At 43.3% G+C, this 23,635-nt stretch overlaps 2 protein-coding genes across 3 annotated transcripts in view; one reads left to right on the plus strand and one right to left on the minus strand.

The window, feature by feature from the left end:
• PDGFD (platelet derived growth factor D) overlaps positions 1–23,635 on the plus strand; it is a 230,408-nt gene that overhangs the window by 118,993 nt on the left and 87,780 nt on the right. The window lies entirely within an intron of this gene.
• Positions 3,706–5,299, minus strand: DDI1 (DDI proteasomal shuttling factor 1). Its single transcript, XM_036091824.2, has one exon. It carries the CDS (start codon positions 5,002–5,004, stop codon positions 3,814–3,816), a length of 1,191 nt encoding a protein of 396 aa, XP_035947717.2. The 5' UTR covers positions 5,005–5,299; the 3' UTR covers positions 3,706–3,813.

A 23,635-nucleotide genomic window follows, 5' to 3' on the forward strand; every position in this document is an offset into this window, starting at 1 on the left:
GTTACCCAGCATCAGTGATGGTCATTGTAGACATATTGAAAGTGCATTTTACTGGCTTGTTTTTTACTTTAATAATAACCCCAAATTAAAATCCCTTCCTTCGTCTGCACCAACATATTACTAATTCCATGTGCACCCTTTTCATCCTGAGTTGGTTACAGGTCTTTCCCCTGCCCTACCAGGCTGTGCTCACCTTCCGGTCTGGAACTGTAACTTACTCATTTCCCCGCTTGTAACAACTTGGCTCAGTGCTCAGTTCATAGGTGTTCAGTAAATAACGGTTGTGTGTGCTCTGCTGGCCGCTTCTCTGGGGTCATTTTTACTTGCAGCATTTAGGTAATTTCCATAGGTTTTTGTTTTTGTTTTACTTACAGAGCAGTGGGGCTGTTTATTGGCATTCATTTCAGCAAAGGAGGGCCCTGAACACTGAAGTCTCACCCGTTTTATGAAAACTTCTGTACACGGTTGAGTCGCATACTGTAGCGAGAATCCGATCAGCGACATTTTGTAACATTTTTTACTGGTAGCTAGGACTCAGCTGTGACACATAAAGAAGGTTGAATAGTGGAGAGAACTTGGCATTTGAAATCAGAAAGACCTGAACTCAGTGATCTGGTGAGTCAGGTTTTTCCAAATTGTGGGTCAAGATACATTGGTGGGATACAATGAGTGGGACACGTCTAATATATTTTCTTAAGTAATAAAAATATAATTTTTCAAAGTAATAGACTGGGAACGGATAAAACATTTCATGTTATTTCAAGGATCTTTTTGTTTCAGAGATACACACTGGTTTATGTGTGTGTGTGTGTGTGTGTGTGTGTGAGATGTGAAACTGGGTCACAATCTAAAATGTAGATTGTCGTCAAGAAAAGGTTTTAAAAACACGGAGCTTTGGGTCTTTGAATGTTTCATCATTCTGAGCCTTGAATTTCTCATCTGTTAAATGAGATTAATGGTGACCATTTTGAGGGTTTATTCTGAGGATTAATGGCAGTAATACATGCAAGGTACTTTGCATAGCACCTAATTTACATGATAGGCGTGCAAAAGATGTTACGTTTTCCTAAGACTAATCCACTTAAAATTTAATTGATTAGGATCTATTCAAGTGTACACAGGATTGAGTCAAGATTTAAATCCATGAAACTAATTTTTAAAATACTTTCTGATTTGAAAGACAGTGATGTTAAAAATTAATCAGGAAGGACATCGCTTAATTAATTCACTCTGTTTATTGATTTTTCTTTGAGATTGTCACTTTTCAGTTCAATAAAAGTATTTTTAATTTATCAACCCATTTACTCAAGTAATATTTTTAGAAGCTGGAATATGTCCAAAGGAACATGACAGAAATTTTTAGATGACTCCAAACTTACGCTATGAGAAATAGTTAAATAATCCGGTGAGAGCTTACAGAAGAGAATACTCAAATAACATTGATTTCATATATTAAAAGGATTATTTCATGCCAGAGAAATTACATTAATTAAATATGTTCTTGGAAGAAGGAAGAGTGAAGACAAGTTTATTGGAAGTTATGGAATAATAGAGTTTAGCTCAAAACCAGAAACAAGGAATTATTCTTGAGACTGGTCCTGAACCACCATAGCTATTTTAGGAGGGATGTTCCTCTGAGAAGGGAGGGTGTGTATGTTTGGATTTGCAATGGTACAAATCATCTTTCAGTTTAAAGACCTGATGATTTTTTAGATTGGCTTTTACGGGTTAGCTATCCTGATCGGCTCTATATCAAACTTTTATATCAAGTAGTCCCATATGGCATATGCACATCAGACGTGCGTTTTCCATAAATGGGCCTGGAAACAGAGTCTGGTAGAAACTGCTGAGGAACATGCATGTTTTTATCTGTGAAGGAATCCTTGTATTTATCGGGTCCGTTTTCATCTAGTGACAGACATTAAATTGCTTATCCCTGGCTTTACTCTGGATTTCTTCCTTCATTTTGTTAGTTACTGTTTGCTGAGTACTTAGAAGCAAAAGTAGAAAAGAGGCTGTCCATTGCTCATTTTTAGCAGTTTAGTGAGTGTAATAAGCCTTGCTGTGAATGTAGACAAGGTTGGGGCTTGTGAGCATGGGAGCACCTATAAGGAAGAAGAACATGAGAGGTAAAGTAATGGTGGCTGGAGGGTGAGAGGTGACGCTAGAGAAATAAGATGGTTAGTCTCACCACGAAGCAGACCAGGAGGGCACCTGGGTGGCTCAGTTGGCTAAGTGACTGCCTTCAGCTTGGGTCATGATCCCGGAGTCCCAGGATCGAGTCCCGCATCGGGCTCCCTGCTCAGCAGGGAGTCTTCTTCTCCCTCTGACCCTACCCCCTCTTGTGCTCTCTCTCTCTCAAATAAATAAAATAAAACAAAATAAAAAAAGAAGCAGACCAAGAAAGGCATGGTAGGGAAAGGTGATGGTAGGGAAGGACTTTTTTTTTTTTTTTTCCTGTAGCCTTTAGGGAATGCTTTGAGTGGCTTTAGATTTTGTTGGGAAAAGAGAATAACTGAAAGGGTGCCCTCGATCGTAACATAGTCTTGGTACCTGAAAATGGCTCTCCCCTCCAACGTAATTTACAGACGAGAAATCACAGTTGTGTAAAATGTGACCTGATTTGCCCAAGTAATACAGAGCTAGAATCAGAACATGTGTTTCTTGACTTTGAATGCACCCTTCTTTCTCATATCCGTCTTGATGGGTTACTGCCCTGAAACATTCTGAGTCTGATGGCCTCAGGCACCTGGACCCGTTGTGTCAGGGGTTTTAGCCACAGATTGTAATGGGTCCCGGATCTTCCAGGAGTAACGCAGGGTGGGTTGTTTGAATGGATCATATTGCTGAATGAGGGCTCAGACGTCTTCTCATTCAGAGGTTTTCAAATGTTACTTTAATAGGGAAACCTTCTGTTCCCACAATATTCTGTAGCAGTCTAATACATAAAGCAGAGGTTTGTTGTTGTTTAAAAAAAAAACAAAGATGCTGTAGCTGAAATGAGTATTAGGGATCTGGACCATGGCCTGCTCCTACCCCCCCCCCCCCACTGGCCCCACCGTCACAACCACTAGGCTTCCAAGATGCACCATAATTAAAAAAAAAAAAAAGTCTACTTGCTGGCCTTTGTTTTATGACCAGGGTTTCTTCGAATGCAGGGGAAAGAGGACATTATTTCAGACTTCCTGGAGAAAAATCCATTTTCTCAAATGTGGCAAAAATGGCCTGCAGGGGCAGATTGCAGCGAGCATGACTCTAGGGGAGTCCAGTGGAAGGGAAGACATGAAATATGAGGAAATCGGCCTTTATACTGTCCAAAACAGATATTTGTAAGTATTAATCAACTGGAGTGTAACCGACTCACCATTTCTAAGAACTTTCCCAAAGAAAACAATATCTGGGAAGATAGGCATATTTCTCTTAATATAAATTATTGTTAGTGCTGATTTGAAATTGTTTTGTGTAGATGTTTGGTAGGGTCTTCAGTGATGGCTTTTTCTAGGGAATCTGCAAAATATCGTCTGGTTTGGACAAGCCACCCCACCCTGTAATCTGATGGGACAAGGGCCTCGAAAGGGCCTGGAAATCACCTGCAGTCTCCAGAGCCTTCCCGGGATGAGGTTCGGTGATCTTTGGGTAAGGGAAATGGAGGAGGGGCCAAGCTCAAGCAAGTGACGGATCCCAGAAGGTAGTCCCCAAGCCAGGTTTGGTTGTTACTGATGTTTTTAATGATTACACTGCCAGTGAGCTCATGTCTTAGAATCTCCCCGGACCTGAGGCTTCCCCAAGATGGTCGCATATTCATAACCCATTTCAACGCTTTTTCCGTCCTAAATCCTTGACCGAATGCTTAATAGTATCCGCTACTTCCTTGTCTGGAGAGTCTTCTTGCCCAGCATCACACACCAGCTTGGCACACAGGGGTAACTCCCCCTCAGGAAGAAAGTGCGTCTGCGTGCCCGTGGTGCCGATCACCAGCACGTTTTTCTTCAGGTCGATGGAACACTGGTGTCTCCTGAGCATGTCTAGTCCTAGAAGCATGTCCATGGGTTGCTCCTCCAGGATAGAGAACGAGCACTGGAGGAAGTCGCCTTCGATCTGAATCTGGGCTAGATGGACCCGGCCAATAATTCTCTGCGTGCCCACCCCTTTGGCGATGCCAGCCCAGCGGCGGTCCACCAGCCATATTATGTTACATCTCTCGGCACAAGCTTGGCTCACAATGGTCATCTGGGCACCGGAGTCCACGAAAGCCTTCAGAGGGTGTCCGTTCACTTTGCAGTTGATGTAGAGCATGGTCACCTGCCCGAAACTCTCCGGAGCCTCTTCCATCGCGATGCGCATGTTTTCCTCAATGTTCTGCTGCCGGATTTCTTCCTCTATTTTGGCCTGAGCTTCCAGATCAAAGGGGTCGGCGGCGAAGAGCCGCAGCCGCTCCTGCTCTCGCAGGGCCCTCTCCCTCTGCTGCGCCAGGAGGACCTGAGAAAAGGTCTCGAGGTTCCCGCTGAGCAGGGCGTCGGCCAGGGGCTGGTTGCGCTCCCTGAGCAGCGACAGGTCGTGGGGGCTGGCCAGCAGCATGCTCCGGAGCAGGGCCGGGCTGCCCGGGCCTCGCGCCGGCGGCCTCTTCCCTCCGGAGGCCAGGCCGGGGGACTGCTGGCCGCGCGGGGCCCGGTGCGGCGCGCGGCAGCCGGACGTCCCCGGCACGGCTGTCCCCGGGCCGTCGGTGCGCCGCAGGCCTGCGCTCCGTGGGGGCGGCCGAGGCCCCGCGCCGTCCGTGTGCAGCAGCAGCACCACGTCGCCGTCCCGGAGGCCGTAGGAGCCCAGGGCGCGGTGCTCGTCGGCCAGCAGCCGCTCGCGGAAGACGATCTGGGTCTCGGCGGCGGGGGTGCCCGACTCGAGCTCGCAGAGCAGGCGGAAGTCGTGCAGCTCCAAGTCCGGGCTGACCTGCAGGGAGAAGGTGGCCTCGGACAGGTCCCTCCGCACGCAGTACACGGTGACCAGCATGACACGGGCGGGGCATCGGGGTGTCCCCGGCGCTGCGGCTGCTCGTCGGGCTGCGCCGCCTGGGCCGAGGGTCGCGCACCGCTCGGCGAGCCCCGCCGCTCCCCAGCCTCAGCGCCGACTGCGCGGCCGCTCGGAACCTGCGGGGCGGCGCGCGTTCCGGGCGCGTTTGTGCGGCGCCGCCTGGAACTCGGAACCCCGTGCGCGGCCGGCGCCCCGACTCCGGGCCGCGGCCCCAGCCCAGCCGCTCCAGCCCCGCCGCGCGCGTCGTGGAGGACGCGATCTCAGGCCTCGCTGCGCAGCTTGGCCGCCGGAGAGCCGTGTCCGCGCGCTGCGCGTGCCCCCGCGCCGGGAGAGCGTGTCTCCGTGCGGGCAGTGCGCCGGGCTCGGGGCGCCTGGCCGCGGGGACCAGCTCCTCGGGGCCGACGGTCAGCGCGCGATCCGGACGCCCGAGCTCAGCGACAGGCCCCGCAGCGGGGAATGACGGAAGCCGGCGTCCGTGACAAGGCCGCGGTGGTCCCGGGGGAGGGACACCTGACCTCGAAGCGCGGGTCCCGGGAGTGTGTAAGCAGCGTCCCTGAGCAAGGATCCTCCCTCCGAAAGTACAAAAAGGGAGGGAAAGAAGAGAAAAGGGAGAAGGGAAATGGGAAGGATTCGAAGCAGGTGTTCGCGATGTGTGTTTATCTTTTCATTTATTTGATTTAAGGAAGAGGTTTCCCAGGAGTGTGAAGGCCCCGGGGGGGCAGGAGGACCAGGTAGATGCCTCTCGTTGGTTCAGAGGGGACGCTGTCGCTAGGAGATGAAAATAGGAGGAGGACCAACGCCAGCGCGGGCGCTGAGATGGCCCCTGAGCGGGACGGACGGCGGTGGTCAGCCGTGGTGTGGGGAGGGCGAGGGACCCGCTCGCGGGAGGCCGTTACCTCGGGGAACTGTGAGAGGAGCCTGTGAGGCCAGCCTGGCGCGGGTCCTGGAGCAGAGTGCGTCCTGAGTCCCCCTGTGCGTCTGCGGCTCCCTGCCGGCCGTGGGCACGGTGCCCCCCACACACCAGAGGGCAGGCGCGGGCGGCCGGACAGAGGCCCTCCGGGCAGGTGGCGGCCGGGTGCACTCCTTGAGTGCCAGCTCTCTTTCTCTGGATTCTCTGTTTGTGAGGAGCTCCTCTGCCCTGGCTTGGCCTTCCCGTGTGTGAGTCTACATCCTCTGCCTTGCCCAACCCCCTTTTAATTTCGGGTTTTGTCAGACCTGCACCATCAGAGGTTGCATCAGCCCAAAGAACTTTTTTAGTTTGTTTCTCCTGTTTGTCTCAGATGAAGGATTGTATCTCACTCAGTGGTCCAATTACCACGGTATTTCCATACTCATATTCACTTACATTGGGAATGTTGACTAAACGCCCAGTGTGTGTGAAGCGTGTGCTAAGTTCTGGGGATGCACACGTGAGTAATGTTTAGTGCAGGCTGTGCTCGTAGAGGAGCCACAGTCTGAAAGAGGACACGTGCCCATGTGCACACACGTATGCACACACATGTATACACACGCATGCACGCATACACACATGCATGCACACATGTATGCACACATGCACACACGCATGTATACACATGCATGCACACACGTATACACATGCACATACATACACACATGTGCACATACATGCACACGGCATACACACATGTATACACGCATGCACACGCATATATGCACGCATGCATACACACATGTATGCACACATACACACAGACACATATACACGCACACACATACACATACACATACACACACGTATGCATATGCACACTCACAAATTGGGGGGGTAAAAAATACAAGAGAAGTCAATACAACACGGGAGAAATGAGTAATATCTGGAGAACAAATGCAGAACGTGGAGAGGGTGCCAACAGGGAAGGCTTCCTGAAAGTCCTGGGCTTGGGGAGACGGCGAGAAGTCAGCCACAGGGGGTGAACGGAGTGGAGACTGAGGGCTGGGAAGTGCGGGGCCCAACTTCACACCCTTAACCAGAAAGGCAGCGGCATTTCAGGAGAAGGAGGATTTTATAAAATTGTAGGGGGTAAAAATCTAGCATTATAATTTTCCTGTAGAAAATTATTAATTATTTAGAGCAGTTCTTCACTATTTGTAGAGATGGATGGCCCTTTGACTCAAAATATTAAGTTAACAAATGTCTTCTGTAGTTCTTGGTGTCCTGATAAGTTCGTCAGAGATCAGCCGTGGTGGTGCTGAGCTCGAGAGCAACTGTAAGAGGAGACCCGTAGCGTCCAGACGACTCTGCCAGAAGCCAGCGAGGCTCCGATCCCACGTCCTTTTTCACTTCCCACCAACCAACTTTGCACAGTTCGGTTTTAAAATCTTAGTAAGTTAGGGAGATAATGCAAGGGTTTTGTTTTCTTAAACAGTGGATGAAATTGTTTTTGTAGAATAAGCTTCCCTCCCCCCCCTTTTTTTTGGCAGAACGAGAATCCAGGGTTCACATCAAAAGAAGCTAACATCTTTTTTTTTCATATTACCGTTGTTTGATACTGAACATAATTAAGCTTTGCAGTCTGTTTTATTAGCTTGCTGTAATTCTTTTGTTGGCATTTTGCATTTATGTGCCTTTTACTATTTTACCATTTTCTGGGAACACACAGTGGAAAGCAAGAAGCCTCAAGGTCTGGCCAATTAAGTGTCATCATTCCGTAGAATATCCCATAGGATTCAGGATTATCAGGGAGCTTAGTGTCCTCTATTCCAGCCACCGTGCAGGCCTTAAATCTCTGTTGCAGAGCAGCCTGGAATCTGAAGTGCTAAACACAGCCTTCTGGGGCCGTATAAACTGTATGATTCTTTCATTTGACTCAGCACTGTGGGTGAGTCAGATACCATATAGGTAATTATCTTACCTCAAAATTGAATTAAAAACTTACTCTGATTATGTAATAAACTCAGGGATCACTGGGAGTATATATAAATACTCCTAAATATAAAATGTTCCCACACCATAAATTCTTGTTGCACAGGCTTTTGAGAAATGGGCTATCTGAAATATCTCGATGTGCAAATCCAGGTAACTGGAGGCTATTATAACTTCTCCTGAGGAGTTTCTGTGAAGTATATTCTCTTGCTTTTTCTTCCTTGGTAAGTACAATATGGGAACATAATCGAACCTTTCTTCAATAAGTGAGACCCCTGCAAGGTCTCGGGGCTATCGCTCAGAAAATCAATTCTCATTGTACAGCCTAAATACCCAGAAAATAGAAAAGATGACACTGATTTCATGCCGGCCAAGGAAACAGCCCTGAAGTTATTTTTTGGAATAAATCCACAATAATGCCCTTTATAATTTGCCTCTTTATAAAACCTTAATGCAGCCAAAAAAAAAAAAAAAAAATTCAGATAATTGATGGTTTCACTTAGTACAGTCAGCTGACGGCTTAAAGTTCCATGCCTCGCTTTGCAGGGCAAATAAATGTCTTTTCTGTGAAAAAGGAGTAGAGGCGTCAATGTCAGGATGTAGCATATATAATAATTAAACCACATTAAGCAAATATATTAGCTTGCTGCATTTGGATTCCTTCCTTGAAATATGTGCCTGCTATTATTTTAAAAATAAAGTGTAATCTTAAGACAGGGCAATATTTACTTGAAATTCGCAAAGCAACTTAGGAAAGATGCAGAATTTCAAAGCTGATGTAGAGGTTAAACCACGAATTTTCTTCCTGTTCTGCCGTTTGCTTTATAACAATACAATAATTGTGCCTCCAAGGTTGCAAATGAATGACATTTATTTCTTTGGATAATTATTTATCCAAAGGCACATTGACAATACTCTGATGAAAGTTCAAGCTTTCATTCATATGTTTGAAGGTTTCCCATTGGAGAGGTTTAGTATTGCCCATCTTTGAGATTTAAACACCATGATAAAACCTCTTAAATAAATGTATAAACAGTATATAATTGAAGAAACTCATGAGACCTGACAGTTTATTCCATATCAATCTGCTGGCAACTCAGCTACTGAGTTTTTCTCTATTATAAGGAGACAGAATCTGGACAGAGGACACACACACAAATATACATGTGTGGGGAGAGAGAAAGTCAGCAAGTGCACACTCAGTCTGGACATGTTTTCAATCACTCTGGATGTACAATTAAAAAATGATGTCATTTTCCAGCAGGGAGCACTTTTAGGGGGCATTGTATTTATCACTTTATTTTACAGGTTACTGTTTTAACATTTTGTCATGAAAAGGGATGCATTTTAAGTTATATATTGCATGTTGAAAATAATATCTCTTGATAGCTTTTGGCTTTATAGAACTTTTGGCTTTGGCTTTACTTTCCAAGTCTAGATATGCATGTGTGTGTGTTTACTTATTTTTAAGAAGCTTTGCTGCTACAATTTTGTGCTTTATAGTCCCTTCCAGTGTCTTAATCATATGAGAAATACTCAGATGTGTAAGACACACACCTTATTACTGAAGGTTCGTAGATTACTTATAATTTGTGAGAGAAACACTTATAGATTAAATAAGTTTAATAAATTAAAGACATATTAAAAACAATTTATGGGGGCATCTGGGTGGCTCAGTTGGTTAAGCGTCTGATTCTTGGTTTCGGTTCAGGTCATGATCTCGGGGTCCTGGCATCAAGCCTTGCATCCGGCTCTATGCTCAGCGGGGAGTCTGCTTGTCCATCTCTCTCTCTCTCTCCCTCCCCTCCACTTGCTCTCTCTCTCTCAAATAAATAAATAAATATAATCTTTAAAAATATATGATTTCATGGGTTGGTACTTACTTGTTTCTTAACTTCCAATGTGCCTTAGTAAAAGAATGTTTCCATTTTTTAAATTTTTGCTCTATGGAGAATAACCATGTAAAAAATACTAATAGGAATGATAATGATAATGGGGACTTAAGATGTTTTGAATTCAGCTGTCATTGAGGAAAACCATTCAAACCATTTTTTAATGTTTACTCTTTTGTAGTAAACTTGTAACCAGCACATTTCAAAGACACTGTCACTGTAGTTTAGATATACCGGCATGACCTGTGCTAAGTCCAAATACACTTTAATAACTTCAACATAAATTTTCTTTGTCAGAATATTGACACTAATATCATCATTAACTCCTCATTACATTTAGGTAATTATGTGTTATCCTGAAAATGAGAAAATTAGCTGGTTCCCTCTCATGTGGTGTTAATATTCAATCAGCAAAGTATTCCTTTTTGAGCATTTTCTAGGTGTCTTTCTTTTCCAGGTGGTTGACATATATTTCTGAGCATATTCCTTATCTTCCAAGAACGATGTATGTTTGACTAAAGTATCAAACTAGAAGACAACGCAAAGGGTTTTGCAAGCTAGCAGCATTACTAAATATCATATTTTTATTTTTAAAATTATATTTTTATTTCGTTAAAACTACTGTGTGCGGGCACCTGGGTGGCTCAGTGGGTTAAGCGTCTGCCTTCGGCTCAGGTCATGATCTCGGCATCCTGGGATTGAGCCCCACGTCGGGCTCTCCGCTCAGTGGGGAGTCTACTTCTCTCTCTCTGTCTCTAATAAATAAAATCTTAAAAAAATAAAATTACTGTGTGGGATGTTTCCTACATTAGTTTTTTTTTCTTTTTTTTGATGTGAGATATCTTATTCAAACTTGAGCCCTACAAAGTTCCTGACAAAGGGCGTCAATCATGATGTACAAGCAAATGTGTTGGAATGACTGGGAAAATAGCCACAGCCCTATGGATTGGACAGGAATCCCCATCAAAGTGTCACTGACGTCCTAGATCTTCATGAGTCCTTTCTTAATGCTGCTAGGAGGATGCTGCTAAGGTCTGAAACCACTGTTAGTATTTGTTTTTTATTTAGTTCTAATTTACTTGTGATTTCTCTGCTGTTCCTCCTTGTTCTTCCTGTATAGTGATTCCTGGTGGGAAATCAGTGGAAGAAATCTATTCTTTGGAAATGTCTTGAATTGGCCCTATTAGTTGTCCAGAAGAATATGTATTTGGAAAATTATAGACTTGTTTTTATTTACATACTTTGTTAAGCTTTTGCGCCATCTGGAGATGAGCTCAGAAACATGTTAATAATTTCTCATAGTAAAGAAAGATTTAATGGCCACATCCTATAAGCAAGTCATCGGACTAGTAGCTTCCAGGGCAGAAGGATGACTCGGAGTCATTTTCCTCTTTCAAAGAACAAAATACCTACGAGGAGAGATAAGACTCAAGTACTTTGAATTACTTTATGTACTAGAAGTTAATAAGAGTCATGATAGGTGTGTAAGTCGAACGTTGTTCTTGCTCAGAAGAGATGAATGCTCCCCGTTGGGGTCGTGCAGGGCGTGGTCAGGACCCTGCAGAAGGCTCACTGCACACAGCGCTGCTGCATTGGGCCCAGAGGAAGGATTTGGCCATCGTGCCCTCTACCTGCCTGGGTTTGCAGGAGCAGCCCTTGATCATAGCACTCATTGACTCCTTTCTCCTCACACAAACGTACGTCTCATTGTTCACTGTTGTCCTTGTAGCTGCTGTAACCAAACGGAGGCAGCAGCCTCCTGTCCCCAGCTTTCACACAGACACACACACGAGAGTTTCCGCCCATGTTTCCTTCCGGTCAGAGCCTTCCTGGTGAAGGGACGGTCTTGGCTCCACGAGGAAAACCCCGTGCGGTGCCCAGACTGAACTCTGCATGGCCTCTTCCTCAGTTCACCTTCACCTGCTTTACGGTGAGTGAAGGATTCCTTCAAGACATTGGCATTCCGTTGCCCGTCTGTCTTAGCTTATGTTACTCTCTAGCCTGGGCAGAGGTTTCATTAGAAAATGGGCAGAGGCTACCGCAGGAATATCCACAAGTCCTTGTGGTTGCTTTTAGTATAAATGTGTATAATCAGTGGATATCATACTTTAAAAGTGTTGATGGGACAACACACATATCTATGAGATGATGCAAAACTGCCTGAAATTAACCAGTTTTGACATTCTCCACACACATTCACCCCTGACACATGAGTAATAGCGTGCGGTCCTCTCAGACAGGAAGGATGTGAGGCCTCCAGCCACCGGCCAGGCCAGCTCCAAAGTTAGTGATGTGGCAAGTCACTTTATTTAAGCTGACACTTTGGGTCCAACCGTCTTTGCAGCGTGGATGTCCACTAGTTTCCTGACAGGACAAAGATAGAGTGAAAAGGTTTCAAATAAATGCAAAAGCCCCCTGTACCATGATAACATGGTCTGCCGGATATTTCATTAATTATATGCATGATAGGTGATGTTTCTACAATGGCCTTTATAAAAGAGAGAATTTCCAGATTGTTGTTTATGTAACTTCTTCTATTCTAAACAGCAGCTGAGTTAATTGATCGCCATGGTAATTAGCATGGCTAAAGCCCATCTGTCAATAGGATTTCATCGTATTCCAACCATGAAAATGAGAAACAAAGCCTGATAAACAAAAGCTTTATTTTTAAAAAAAGCAAATAAAAGAGAAATCAACTCACATTCTGTTTTTCTCAGAAAAATTAAATTTAGCAGCCCAGATACAAGGATTCTTTCTTAGACCATCTTAATGGCATCCAGTGCAGAGCATTTTCCTTCCTATTATTAGAAAGGTTTGGAGGTGTTGGTGTCTCTGTTCTGAGACTCCCATGCCCGTCCTGCTCCATTATCATTCCCATTCCACTTACGAATATTCTTCACTCAGCTCATAAAATGTGCTCAATGACTGATAATGCTCTTGTTTACTCATGTATTGGTGAAATATTTCAGTGCTGCTTATGCACAGAACATAAGTAGTCTCTTTCTGGAGACTTCCAGAGCACAAGAACTAATCCGAGTAACTGCGTACCCTGGCTTTCAAAATCAGAGACCCAATTTCTGATGTTGAAGAGAAAGAAGGTAGGATCATTGTTTGTTTTTTTTCTTTACAAGCTGTAAATGAAATGAAACAGAAAGGTCTCAGGCAACCCTAACAAAACTGTTTTTGAGTCTTTTATTTTTCTGCATTTCCTTATTTATCTTCCAAACAACTTAAGGCACTATTAATTTTGAGCAAAGCCTTGGTTTTATTTTATGTTCTTACTGCAGTGTTTTTCATCGAGAATGGAGAGTTGTGCTGAACCCTTCGTGCCTGTGGCTGAGACACAGGACCAAATGTTCTAAGGATAACTCGTAAATTACTGCTTGTGCAACATGAAATAAACTGGCATTCAATTAAAATAGAAATGTGGAGTCCTGCCGTAGTCATCGTTTCTGATATTAAAGTTGGGGTCCTAGACTATTTCTTTAGAGAAGTTTAGAGCAGACCGGATCATCAGCTCTTGAATTTTCAGCAGACCAACCTAATAACAAACAGCAACAACCACAAGAAAACCAATGACCACTTCATGCAGGAGATGCGATTTGTGTGGTTGGGATGGACGTGAGGCACTCCTGTCCAGCAGTTGACCTCAGGTCTCTCACCTTCTCTTTCATAGTCCTAGGTGAGATCATTCTTTATGGTATGGAATTTTTCATCTAAAATAACTAGGACGATCCTAGATACAAGAAACCTTAATTGGAGGGGGAGTAAATCATGCTATACTTTTAATAAAATAGGCTCTCAGTGAATCACTTCTTAAAAAGAAAGCTGTGTGTTCTGTTCCTTGAAACTATTGACTCATTCTGCCTCTGTGACTAAAAAGGTCAACAAAACACAGGCATCTTCAGAAACTAGTATCAAAAATTTAATCAAAATATGTTATTCTATCCTTACGTGAAACAACAGTGTTTATAACTGCAATTCTGGAAGAACAGTCTCTCTCTCTCTCGCACGCACATGCACACACACGAACTGGCTAAGATACACAGACTAGTGAGATAGAAAGCCTGTTGTTGCTTTGAAGTCATAAAAATAGGGTTTAAGTTCCCTGAATTTGTCACTTATTATCTGAATGCCCTTGGACAAAGCATTAAATTCTCTGAGCTTCATTATCCTCTTTTGTAAAACGGGGATGATGACAATAATCTGTTTTCCATAGGATTTCCATGTGGACTTAATGGATAATTTGAATTTGTCTTGTAAATAGAAGAACACTCTACCAAAGTCCATTATTGTTTCCCCATATGAGTAGAAACAGTAATTAGCAACCTGGAGAAGTAAGAAGAGAGGATGGAATTTATAAATCCTGAAGGAAATATGTAGATTAATTTTAACCGCTTCTTGACTTGGATTGGATGCTGTTGTGTCTTGAGAGCTGTCCCTGCTCACTTCAGCCTTGCGCTCTGAGCTGCCCAAAATAGTAGCAAGACCTGATTGCCAAATCTGTTTCAAAACCAGGAAGTAGGCTTCAAGGGTTGACCAAGCAAATCCATTCATAGGACATTATGTCAACAGTTTATTCAGTGTCATTTTTAACCATCACAGTCTGCAAGGTGTTCTTGTAGGTTAAAGAAAGAAAACAACGAGGCCTGTGCTCATAAGGTGCTTATAGGATTATGAAGCAGACAGAACATAGTGCAAAGACAATCCATTCACCCTAATTAAGAGTGAAAAAGTGTTGCCGAGTAAATCAAGTTAGTAATACTTGTATGCAGCCCAACGGTTGAGGTGGATGCCATGAATATAAGTATCGTCTTTCCCATAAATTATGATTTAGAATCCCTGTTGTGGACAGTTACGTATTAGATGGGACAGTGAGAGGGCCTCATTCCATAGGTCACCTTCCTCAAAGGCCTTTTAAAAGAAAAAACAAAAAACACATTACGGAACTGAGGAAATCAAACCCTCAAAGTGGGTACCCAGAGTCATTTGGATGGCCCGCCTAACCATGAGGCCCGAGCTTGCAAACCTGGGGGACTTCTTGGCACAATCGAGAGCAGCCATTTAAAAGTTCCCTTGAAGACCTGGCATGTTGACAGAGGTCATTGTCCTGTGGCTACTGGACAACAGATCTGATCTCCCTCCTAGCAGGACCTTCAAACCTTTTTGATGGTGCACCTCATTACTTTAAAAAAAAAAAGTTTGCTCACACTCCCAATGTCTATAAACTATTCTTTAATGGGGTATCTGGATGGTTCAGTTGGTTAAACGTCGACTCTTGATTTTGCCTCAGGTCACGATCTCAGGGTCCTGAGACCAAGCTCAGCAGGGAGTCTGCTCGAGATTCTCTCTCTTGCCCTCTGCCCCTCCCCTCCAAAATAAATAAATAAATCTTAAAAAAATAAACTATTTTTAAATGGATCAGTTACAGTAAATACAAATAGAATTTCTGTTCTTTTCCCCCCCTTGCTAATGGATCTAGAGGTGTTAGAATGTCACTTTTTTGGGGGGGGGGGCTTACATTTATTTATTTTTTTATTATGTTAATCACCATACATTACATCATTAGTTTTTGATGTAGTGTTCCATGATTCATTGTTTGTGCATAACACCCAGTGCTCCATGTAGAACGTGCCCTCCTCAATACCCATCACCAGGCTAACCCATCCTCCCACCTCCCTCCCCTCTAGAACCCTCAGTTTGTTTCTCAGAGTCCATCATCTCTCATGGTTCGTCTCCCCCTCCGATTCCCCCCCTTCATTCTTTCCCTCCTGCTACCTTCTTCTTCTTCTTCTTCGTTTTTTAACATATACTGTATTATTTGTTTCAGAGGTGCAGGTCTGCGATTCAGCAGTCACTTTTGATCCTATTAGGAGACAACTCAGTCTCTGATGCCCTGACTCTATGGCCGAGGGCAGTTTCCTTTCAGGAAGGCATAGGTTAGGGTCAAACTAGGAGGGCGGGAGTCCAAGGGGAGCCTGGCCCTGAGCAGCACTGCCCAGAAGCTCACGTGGAACGGGGCATTTATGGCCAAGGCCTTTCCTAATGCAGTCGTGTTTATGGGGTGCACGTCGAGAGCAGAGTGGGACAGCCTCGGGCACGGAGTGGGGAGCCAGCTCGGTGATGGGAGGGCCCGCAGGAGCACACCCTCACCCCCCCACCAGGGTATGGCATATGGGACAGGAATGCACAGGACATCGAGGGCCTCTGTGGAGAGTCCACATAGGACCTGATGGGCAGTGAAAGGTTGGCTCCAAGAGAAAAGGGGCAAAGAAGAAAGATTCAGAAAGACTTCCCCTCTGCTTCCCAGTGGCTGGGCTCCAGTCCTTAGAGCTCTGCTGCATAAACGCAGCTGGGATTCTGGGATGCTTGTGCTTGGGGAGCAGACACCATTGCTGACCCCACCGCTTCTCCCTGAGCCCGCATTTGTGTTCCTGTACGTGCTGTCGTCTTCCCATTTTCAGCGCCCGTGTGTCTTGGTTTCTCTGCACCTGGGGAGCTTGCTCAGTGCTCCTCAGCCTGGAAGTACAGAAACAACTCATAAGCAGCGAAAGATGAGAGTCGGGGGATGAACACCCCGCTTCTCCATGTTTCTGTGGGGTGGTTCTCAAGGATGTTCTCTGTGGTTCCTTGGAGGGGTTGAACTGTAGGTTCTCACAGCAATAATGTGCTAGATCTTCTTGCTTTATCTCAGTTTAGCCACCTTCTCACTGGTGCTCCCTGGAATGAGCTCCCGAATAAGGACTCCTGCACCCTCCTCTGGGTCTCAGTGTCAGCACCTGAAGAGAGACCATAAATGAATTTGGAGGAAGGGGAGTACCATATTTATTATTGTGTTACGGGTATTTTTTCTCAAATGATTTCTTCTGGAGTCTCAAATAATTCATGTCGATTTTACAAAAAGATAGTGGACTTCTACTTCACACCATCCAGTCAAAATCTTGGCACCTGGCCCAGGGTTCAACGTGAGTGTAGCTTTTATTAATTCTACATGTTCTGTAACAGTGTTCTCAACTGTTGCTCTGAATTGGCTCATTCAGATTCCGAAGTGTCCTGTCAGTAAATCTCACAGTATTATGTATTTGGTAATTACAACATGTAATAAAATGTATCTGGAAGACGGTTTGACGTAAGTCTTAAGGCATGGACTTTGGATATTCCAAGTTTCAGTTCCCTACTTTGAAACTTTTAGTGCTGTGCATCCATTTCTGTGTGTCTTAAAGAAGGCTCTCAATGTTGACATCCTGTTGGCTCTTGAGAAATCCACCTGGCATTGATTTGGGGCTTATTTTAAAGCATCAATCACATCACGATCCTCGGTAAAGGATGTGTTCCACATTCTGCTCACAACTTCTTGAGATCAGCTCTTCAGTAGCGATGATACAGATTTGACACTTATATGTGCAAATTGGTAATTTGTATGCACATTTTTTGACAGGGGCCTTCTGTGTATCTCTCATTTTGTTGACAATATTAGCAAAACATTAGACACTGACTTTAGTATCAGTTATTTGTATGCAATTCAGTCGACTTATTGTGGTTCTTTGAAACAAAAGTTGTATTCTGTGGCCAATTTGTTTAACATGTGAAATATGAATACAATAACAGCATGAAAAGTCCTTGTGTTCCATTTTTCTTTGTATGATATCGCCATGTGGAAATGTATTCTTAGGCGTATACTTGGAGATTTTAATCCTTTTGATTCACCTATGTTTATCATCCAAATTTATAGCCCAAGGTGAAAGCTACTTCTTGACACTAAATGCCAAATTCTGTCTTGTGAGACCTTTTTGTTCACTAGGGTCTGAAAGGAAAGCCCCTCTTCACTCATATGTGATATGTTTTCCCTCATAGCCTTAGTTAATATGTCATATGTTTAAGTTTTTAAGAGTTGGTCAAAAGCAAAGATGTTGAAGACACTTTTGAGATCATATTAACACCAGCCAAAGCGTCCCAGCTTTGTGCACCTTTTTTCCTTAGGTTAGCGATGTTTGCATATTAAAATCTGGCTAATGTTAGAGATACAGGTTGTGGGAATTTCACTGTGAATTTGACTTTTAGATGTAACAGGGAAATAGTCTATAAGAGAATGTCTGCAGCAAATGTGAAAGTTGTAATAGGCATTTTTGCTAACCTGTGAAGTTCCACTTGAGAGTTCACAGTGGCTATCCTACTAGCTTTTTGTTGGAAGAGAAATGCTGAGCATCTGTGTAGCAAATCTCCAGGCCACATTTACTTAACCTTTATTCTGTGGCTACATAATTTGTCTCATGGAAAACATAGGTGACATTTCTGAACAGTGGATTGTCTTTACATGATATTAAGACTAGACATAAGGAGAAATTGCAAAGAATTTCTAAGAAATTCTAAATTACTAAGAATGGATCAAAAGCATCCTTTTTTCATGAAAAAGCAAGAACTGTTGATAAAAGAAGAGTCGATACCATCTTTTTTACCCTTGTACTCAAAATCAACCCTTCTTAAATGTCGCTCGGTAGGTAGGGGCATTTCTAGAATGATTATATGAGTCTGTCTTCGGTGAATTGAGTGAGATGAAAGAAACTCTGCTTTAATTGCAAAAGGAAGCTTGAATCTTTTGAGACAAAGAGCTTCCTGAAAAAGAAAAGAAAAAAAAACAGAATGGCAGGCATTCTGTCTGAAATACATTGGAGCAAAGAAGTTTGCAGTTCAGAAAGATGTAAATAAAACACTGCTCAGAAGACATATTTTTGTTGCTCATCTTGCAGCTGTTATTTCCTAGAGATCCTGGTTATTTGATTATACCTTATTCCAGAAGATATTCAAGGTCATACTTGCGGCAGATTTTTGATTGTATACAAAGCTATACAAAGTGGAACATTTCACCCTGGGGAGCCCCCCAAAATGGCTGCAGTCACGTTATTAAGTGAGCTGCCCTGGAGCTTGGCTCTGGTTGTTAAATCAAAGGTTTATGTGTGTGTGTTGTTACTGCGGGCTACAGTTGTTCCATAGTTTTCACTTCTGACCAACTGGAGGTACAAACCAATGGACCTTTGAAAAAATAAAAAAGTAAAAAAACAGTTCTTGCATTTTTATGTAGTTATTACCCAAATAGTATCCAGGGAACTTTAACAAAACAACAGTCCTGTGTACTTAGTGTGTGTGTGTGTACACACCTAAATTTAACTGTTTGTTAAGGTTCAGCTATACACACTGCATTTTGCCTTTTGGCCCTGTAAAAACAGAAACCAGGATAAAATATTGTTTCACTTTTATTGTTGTAAATTTTAAGGTCAGATTTTTCTCCTTCCTCATTGTGTGGTTGGAACTGGAACTGGAGAGACTTATTTTGGAAGTTGACCTAGGAAGTAGGAGGGGTAAGAGTCGTTCTTTGTGCTGTAGAAAGTATGTGTTAGTGTAATGTCACACTCTAACCAGTAACTATGAAAACATTATTCTAGTACATCAATTAAATTACAGCTGTCTCTCTGAGGTGTTGAGTCCAAATATCCAGTCTCAAACACTATCCTGTTGGGATCCATTAAGTCAGAACTCGACAGGAAGACACAGAGAAGAGTAGCAAATCAGTTGGGTCCACACTGTGGAGTGAGAACTCTACTTTGACTGTGGCCTGACTATTTGAAGAAGACAAACTGAAGAGTGCAGTGTTATTCATGCCAGCCTGCATGCACTCTCTGTTCGGCATGAAATTCCTCCTCTTTCGTAAATGGTTAAATCTGTTCTATCCCAGTTTGAAATATTCCTCTTTCACTAACAAATTTCTGGTGTTTGTGTATTACATTCTGTTTTTGTTTTTCGCTACACTAACTGGGGAAGAAAATAAGGAAGGATGGTCTTGCCCGTGTATCAGATCCCTAGCTGGGACTCTCCGCACTTTGTCCTTGCACTGCTCGTAGACCTGGTTACGGATACCTCGTCCACCATGCCTGGAGCCAGGGTGTGAGTGTAGCTGCGCTGACATTATCCCTCTCAGCAGCCCGCCTCACCTTGACTCTTGTAAGAGTCCCTGCATACCTGTATTAGTTAATTATTTGGAAGAATAAGCTGTGTAACAACCATCCCCAAACTAAGTGTCTTAAAGCAAGAATTACTTATTCTCGCTCATGTGTCTGGGGCCAAATGGAGTTTGATGGACCTAGACCAGGCTTGTGTGGTGTAGCCTGCTGCATTTGGTTGGATCTGCATCTGCTCTGTGTGTCTCTCCTCTTTGTTCTAACCGGCTACCCAGTACATGTGCTTCTGTGGCCATTGTAGAAGCACAGGAGGGTTGAATAGAAACATAGGATGACTCCTAAAGTCTAGGCTCAGAATTGGTACATCAGCTCTTCTTCCTGCATTCTGTTGTCTCCATTGAGTCTTATTCCCAAACCCAGCATCAATAGGACAGGAAAATTGAAGAGATTGACTCTAGAGGGACTCCTAGAAAGTCATATGGCAAATAATGAAGTAAGTGGAACAATATGAACAATAATGAAATCGACCATAGCATGCACTCAAGACGATCCCAGTGCCCTTTCCTCTCTCAAAGCAATGCTGTGCAAGGAGTCTGTAGAATACTTCTCTAGCATTAGTAAGTCTCATGATTCAGTAGGTCGGACTGAGGAGAATCAATCCATTTCTAGTTTTTCCTAGACCACTGCCACTCACATGTAATCCATGGACCTGCTGTCAGTCCCAGAAATCCTTTATCAGTCCACAGTAAGATAAGAAATTTGCACCAAATGTAGATTAACTATGACCATAAGTGCACTGTTAGTTTACTAAAATTGTTTATTATAGCAAGAAATTTTTGGTGAAGGAAGCTATATTTTGATTTTCAGCCTGGCCCCTACTCCTCATGATGTAGCCAACAGGCACTTTAAGTAGTTTTACCCTACTTAATCCAATATTTCAATCCTTAATCCAATATTAAGGAATGGATCCCTTAATCCAATATTTCAATCCTTTCACTAATTCTAGATGGATCCCTTAATCCAATATTTCAATCCTTTCACTAATTCTAGATGATACAAAAATCCTCAGAACTGAAGGTAAAACATTATGAATTCAGTATCTTTATATTGGCGTTCACGGTCCTATTTGAAACTGTTCCATTAGTAGGACAGGTTCATGCAGGGAATAATGTAATATTAGGATAGATAGGAAACTTGGCACTTGTGTAAAGGCCCATGAAAAATGGAATATAAAATATGACCATATCCTGCCCCGTACTCTTAAAATATAGTCATTTCCTTAGATTTAAATAGAAAAATATGTTTTCCATTGCCTTTTCAGCACACTTGAGAAACAATTCATTGTGTTGGCTGATGCGTACAAGGTACCTATCAAATTACAGCCGTGATAGAATAGAGTAGTTATTTCGGTTATTAATACTTACCTGCTTTTGCATTCATATTATCTCATTCTTGTTAGATTGGAACATTTTTTCCATTTTTTATTTTCACTTAGGAGCCATCAATAAATTATCCGTAATGTCTTTGGCACGTTGAATGGATAAAATCAGGTCACACGTAACGCGGTTTATATTTTCAGTGTTTCATGTCGACAGTCACAGTCATGTCAAACTTATTAGAAAAAACTTAATGAAATAGCTCTGGGGCCTAACATTTCTAGAAATAGTCAAGGAAAGCCAAATACATTAAGTGTATGTCTACATCTCTACGTTTTATTACATATGTTACTTCTACTCTCTGAAGCAATAAATCGGGCTAAGAAACTGCTGCCCCACATTCTCTGAACTCCTAAAATGTTTGCTACGAGAATTCATTGTTCATTTAAACTCCTCTATGTTATTTTTCTGCATGTCTGCCTAATCAAGTGACATTCCTCTATGTCTGCTTTAGATTTTGTAAAGTATTTCTACTTTTTCTGAGGTGGGGGCCCTTCTCACGGTCCCACAGGAAAGTCAGTGTTATCACTATTTTGCAGGTGAAGAAAATGCCTCCTACATTACCTGATTTTTCGCAAAGACACAGAGTTAGCAAGTGATACCAAACACTCCATTCAAATGCATTTTTTTTTTAAAAACTCGTGCATCTTAGCCCTTTCACAATAGGGGTGGCAGATAGAACATGGGGGTATCACCGTCTATCCCTGCTCCGTGCTCAGGACTGATAATAATTACACCTGGAGCTCTTTCCCCAGAGCACCTGTGCAGTCTTAGAAACGGTCCCAGCGCACTGCTCTGAGGAAAGTCACATACGTGTTTGGAACTGGCATTCAGGATTAAATGTGTTTGATTTTCCATCTCTGTACCTTGCTTTGTTAGGATTTATGTTTTGTTTTGTTTTGTTTTTTGTATTTATGCCCCATAGCATCTGTCATTGTACTTTGTACAAAATAATAAATGCTAAATAAATGTTCATGGTTTATGGTTAAATGGGTACAAATCATAATGTGGTAGAATTTGGTTGATGACAAGGAAGAGTTTTTCTTTCATTATCACTGAATTGTTTATTTCTTATGTATTTCTGGGACTCATCTGGTGCTACCCATTGGAGACCCAAGGACGAATTCATTCACGGGGCAGAAAAGGGAGGCAGAGCAGACAGATGTGTGAGGGCCGGGGGGATGGGAGGGACGTGTGACCTGGTACAGACATTGCTGTCTGTATGTCATCCCTGAGGAATGGGAGCCACGTGGGCACCCCCTGGATTGCCATTCACAGAGAACGGGGTGTCATGGGAGTTGGGCAGACCCCCCCCACAGCCCAGAAGGAGCACGTGTTGGGGGTTTGCCTGCAGGGTTTGTGAATCCTGTCTTCAAACCTGCACATGAGGAGCACTTGGGTGGCTTAGTCGGTTAAGCGTCCAACTCTTGGTCTGAGTTCCAGTCCTGATCCAGGGTCATGAGTTCAAGCCCCGCATTGAGCTCCATGCTAGGTGTGGAACCTACTTGAAAAGAGAAGAGATGAGAAGAGAAGAGAAGAGAAGAAGAGGAAAGAAAAGAAAACTACAAATGAACCAACTCAGTCAACAAATGGACTAATTGCTTAACCTCACCTGTACTGCCTCCTTACATGGCCATCCATAGATTTTTCTTGTGTTGAGAATATTCTAAATTTCATTCCTTTGTTCAATATATATTGAAAGCCTTTTATTATCTCCCACTGGGTTCTGAAACAACAGTGAATGAGACCCAGTCTTTATTTTCCAGAAGCTTCTGGTCTGGAAAATGGAGGACAGGAAGAGAGTGAGTGTTTCAGGCAAAGTCAATAAAAAAGCACATGTTAAGTTTTCTGTCACAAAATCTGACCCAAGAAATGTTATTTTCCACCCCCAACCCCACTTATCATATATCATCATAAGGTACTCTTGATTATTTTTTAATTAAAAAATCCTTCTGTACAACAGTTATTCACCAGGGAGAACAGGAGCCGTCACTGTCCTAGTTTTCAAGTTTTTCTAGAGATTTAAATGTCAGTGACACACCTTTACAAAAGGGCCTGTTTAGCAAACACCAAGGATCCTATCAATAACACTTATAATGAATATGGTGCACTTCCTTCTGGGAGGCTCTCATCGGTATCGCCATAGAAGGCGTCCGCTCTTCCTCACGGAAATTAGCATCCTGGTCTATGTACGACGATAAAGATGTAGGCAGTGTCTCCTGAGTCAATGTTTATGAGACACACGTCAGGACCCACAGAGAACCCCACAGGCGAGAGAAAATATCAAGACTTCCACATTTTATTGCTTATTAAATCCATGTAAATCTGCGAGTAGAGGTCACATCTTCCTATCTGAGTCTCTGGCATTTATCTCTGTGTGTTGGATGCTTGACAGGAAAACTCCCGAAGAGATGTTAACAGGTAGTTCTAAGGACATAGGGACAT

The sequence above is a fragment of the Halichoerus grypus genome, chromosome 11, assembly GCF_964656455.1.
Source record: "Halichoerus grypus chromosome 11, mHalGry1.hap1.1, whole genome shotgun sequence".
NCBI classification, from domain to species: Eukaryota; Metazoa; Chordata; class Mammalia; order Carnivora; family Phocidae; genus Halichoerus; species Halichoerus grypus.

Bases quoted from the DNA above. Each gene is read 5' to 3' on its own strand.
- DDI1 (XM_036091824.2), bottom strand. From the start codon at position 5,004: ATGCTGGTCACCGTGTACTGCGTGCGGAGGGACCTGTCCGAGGCCACC.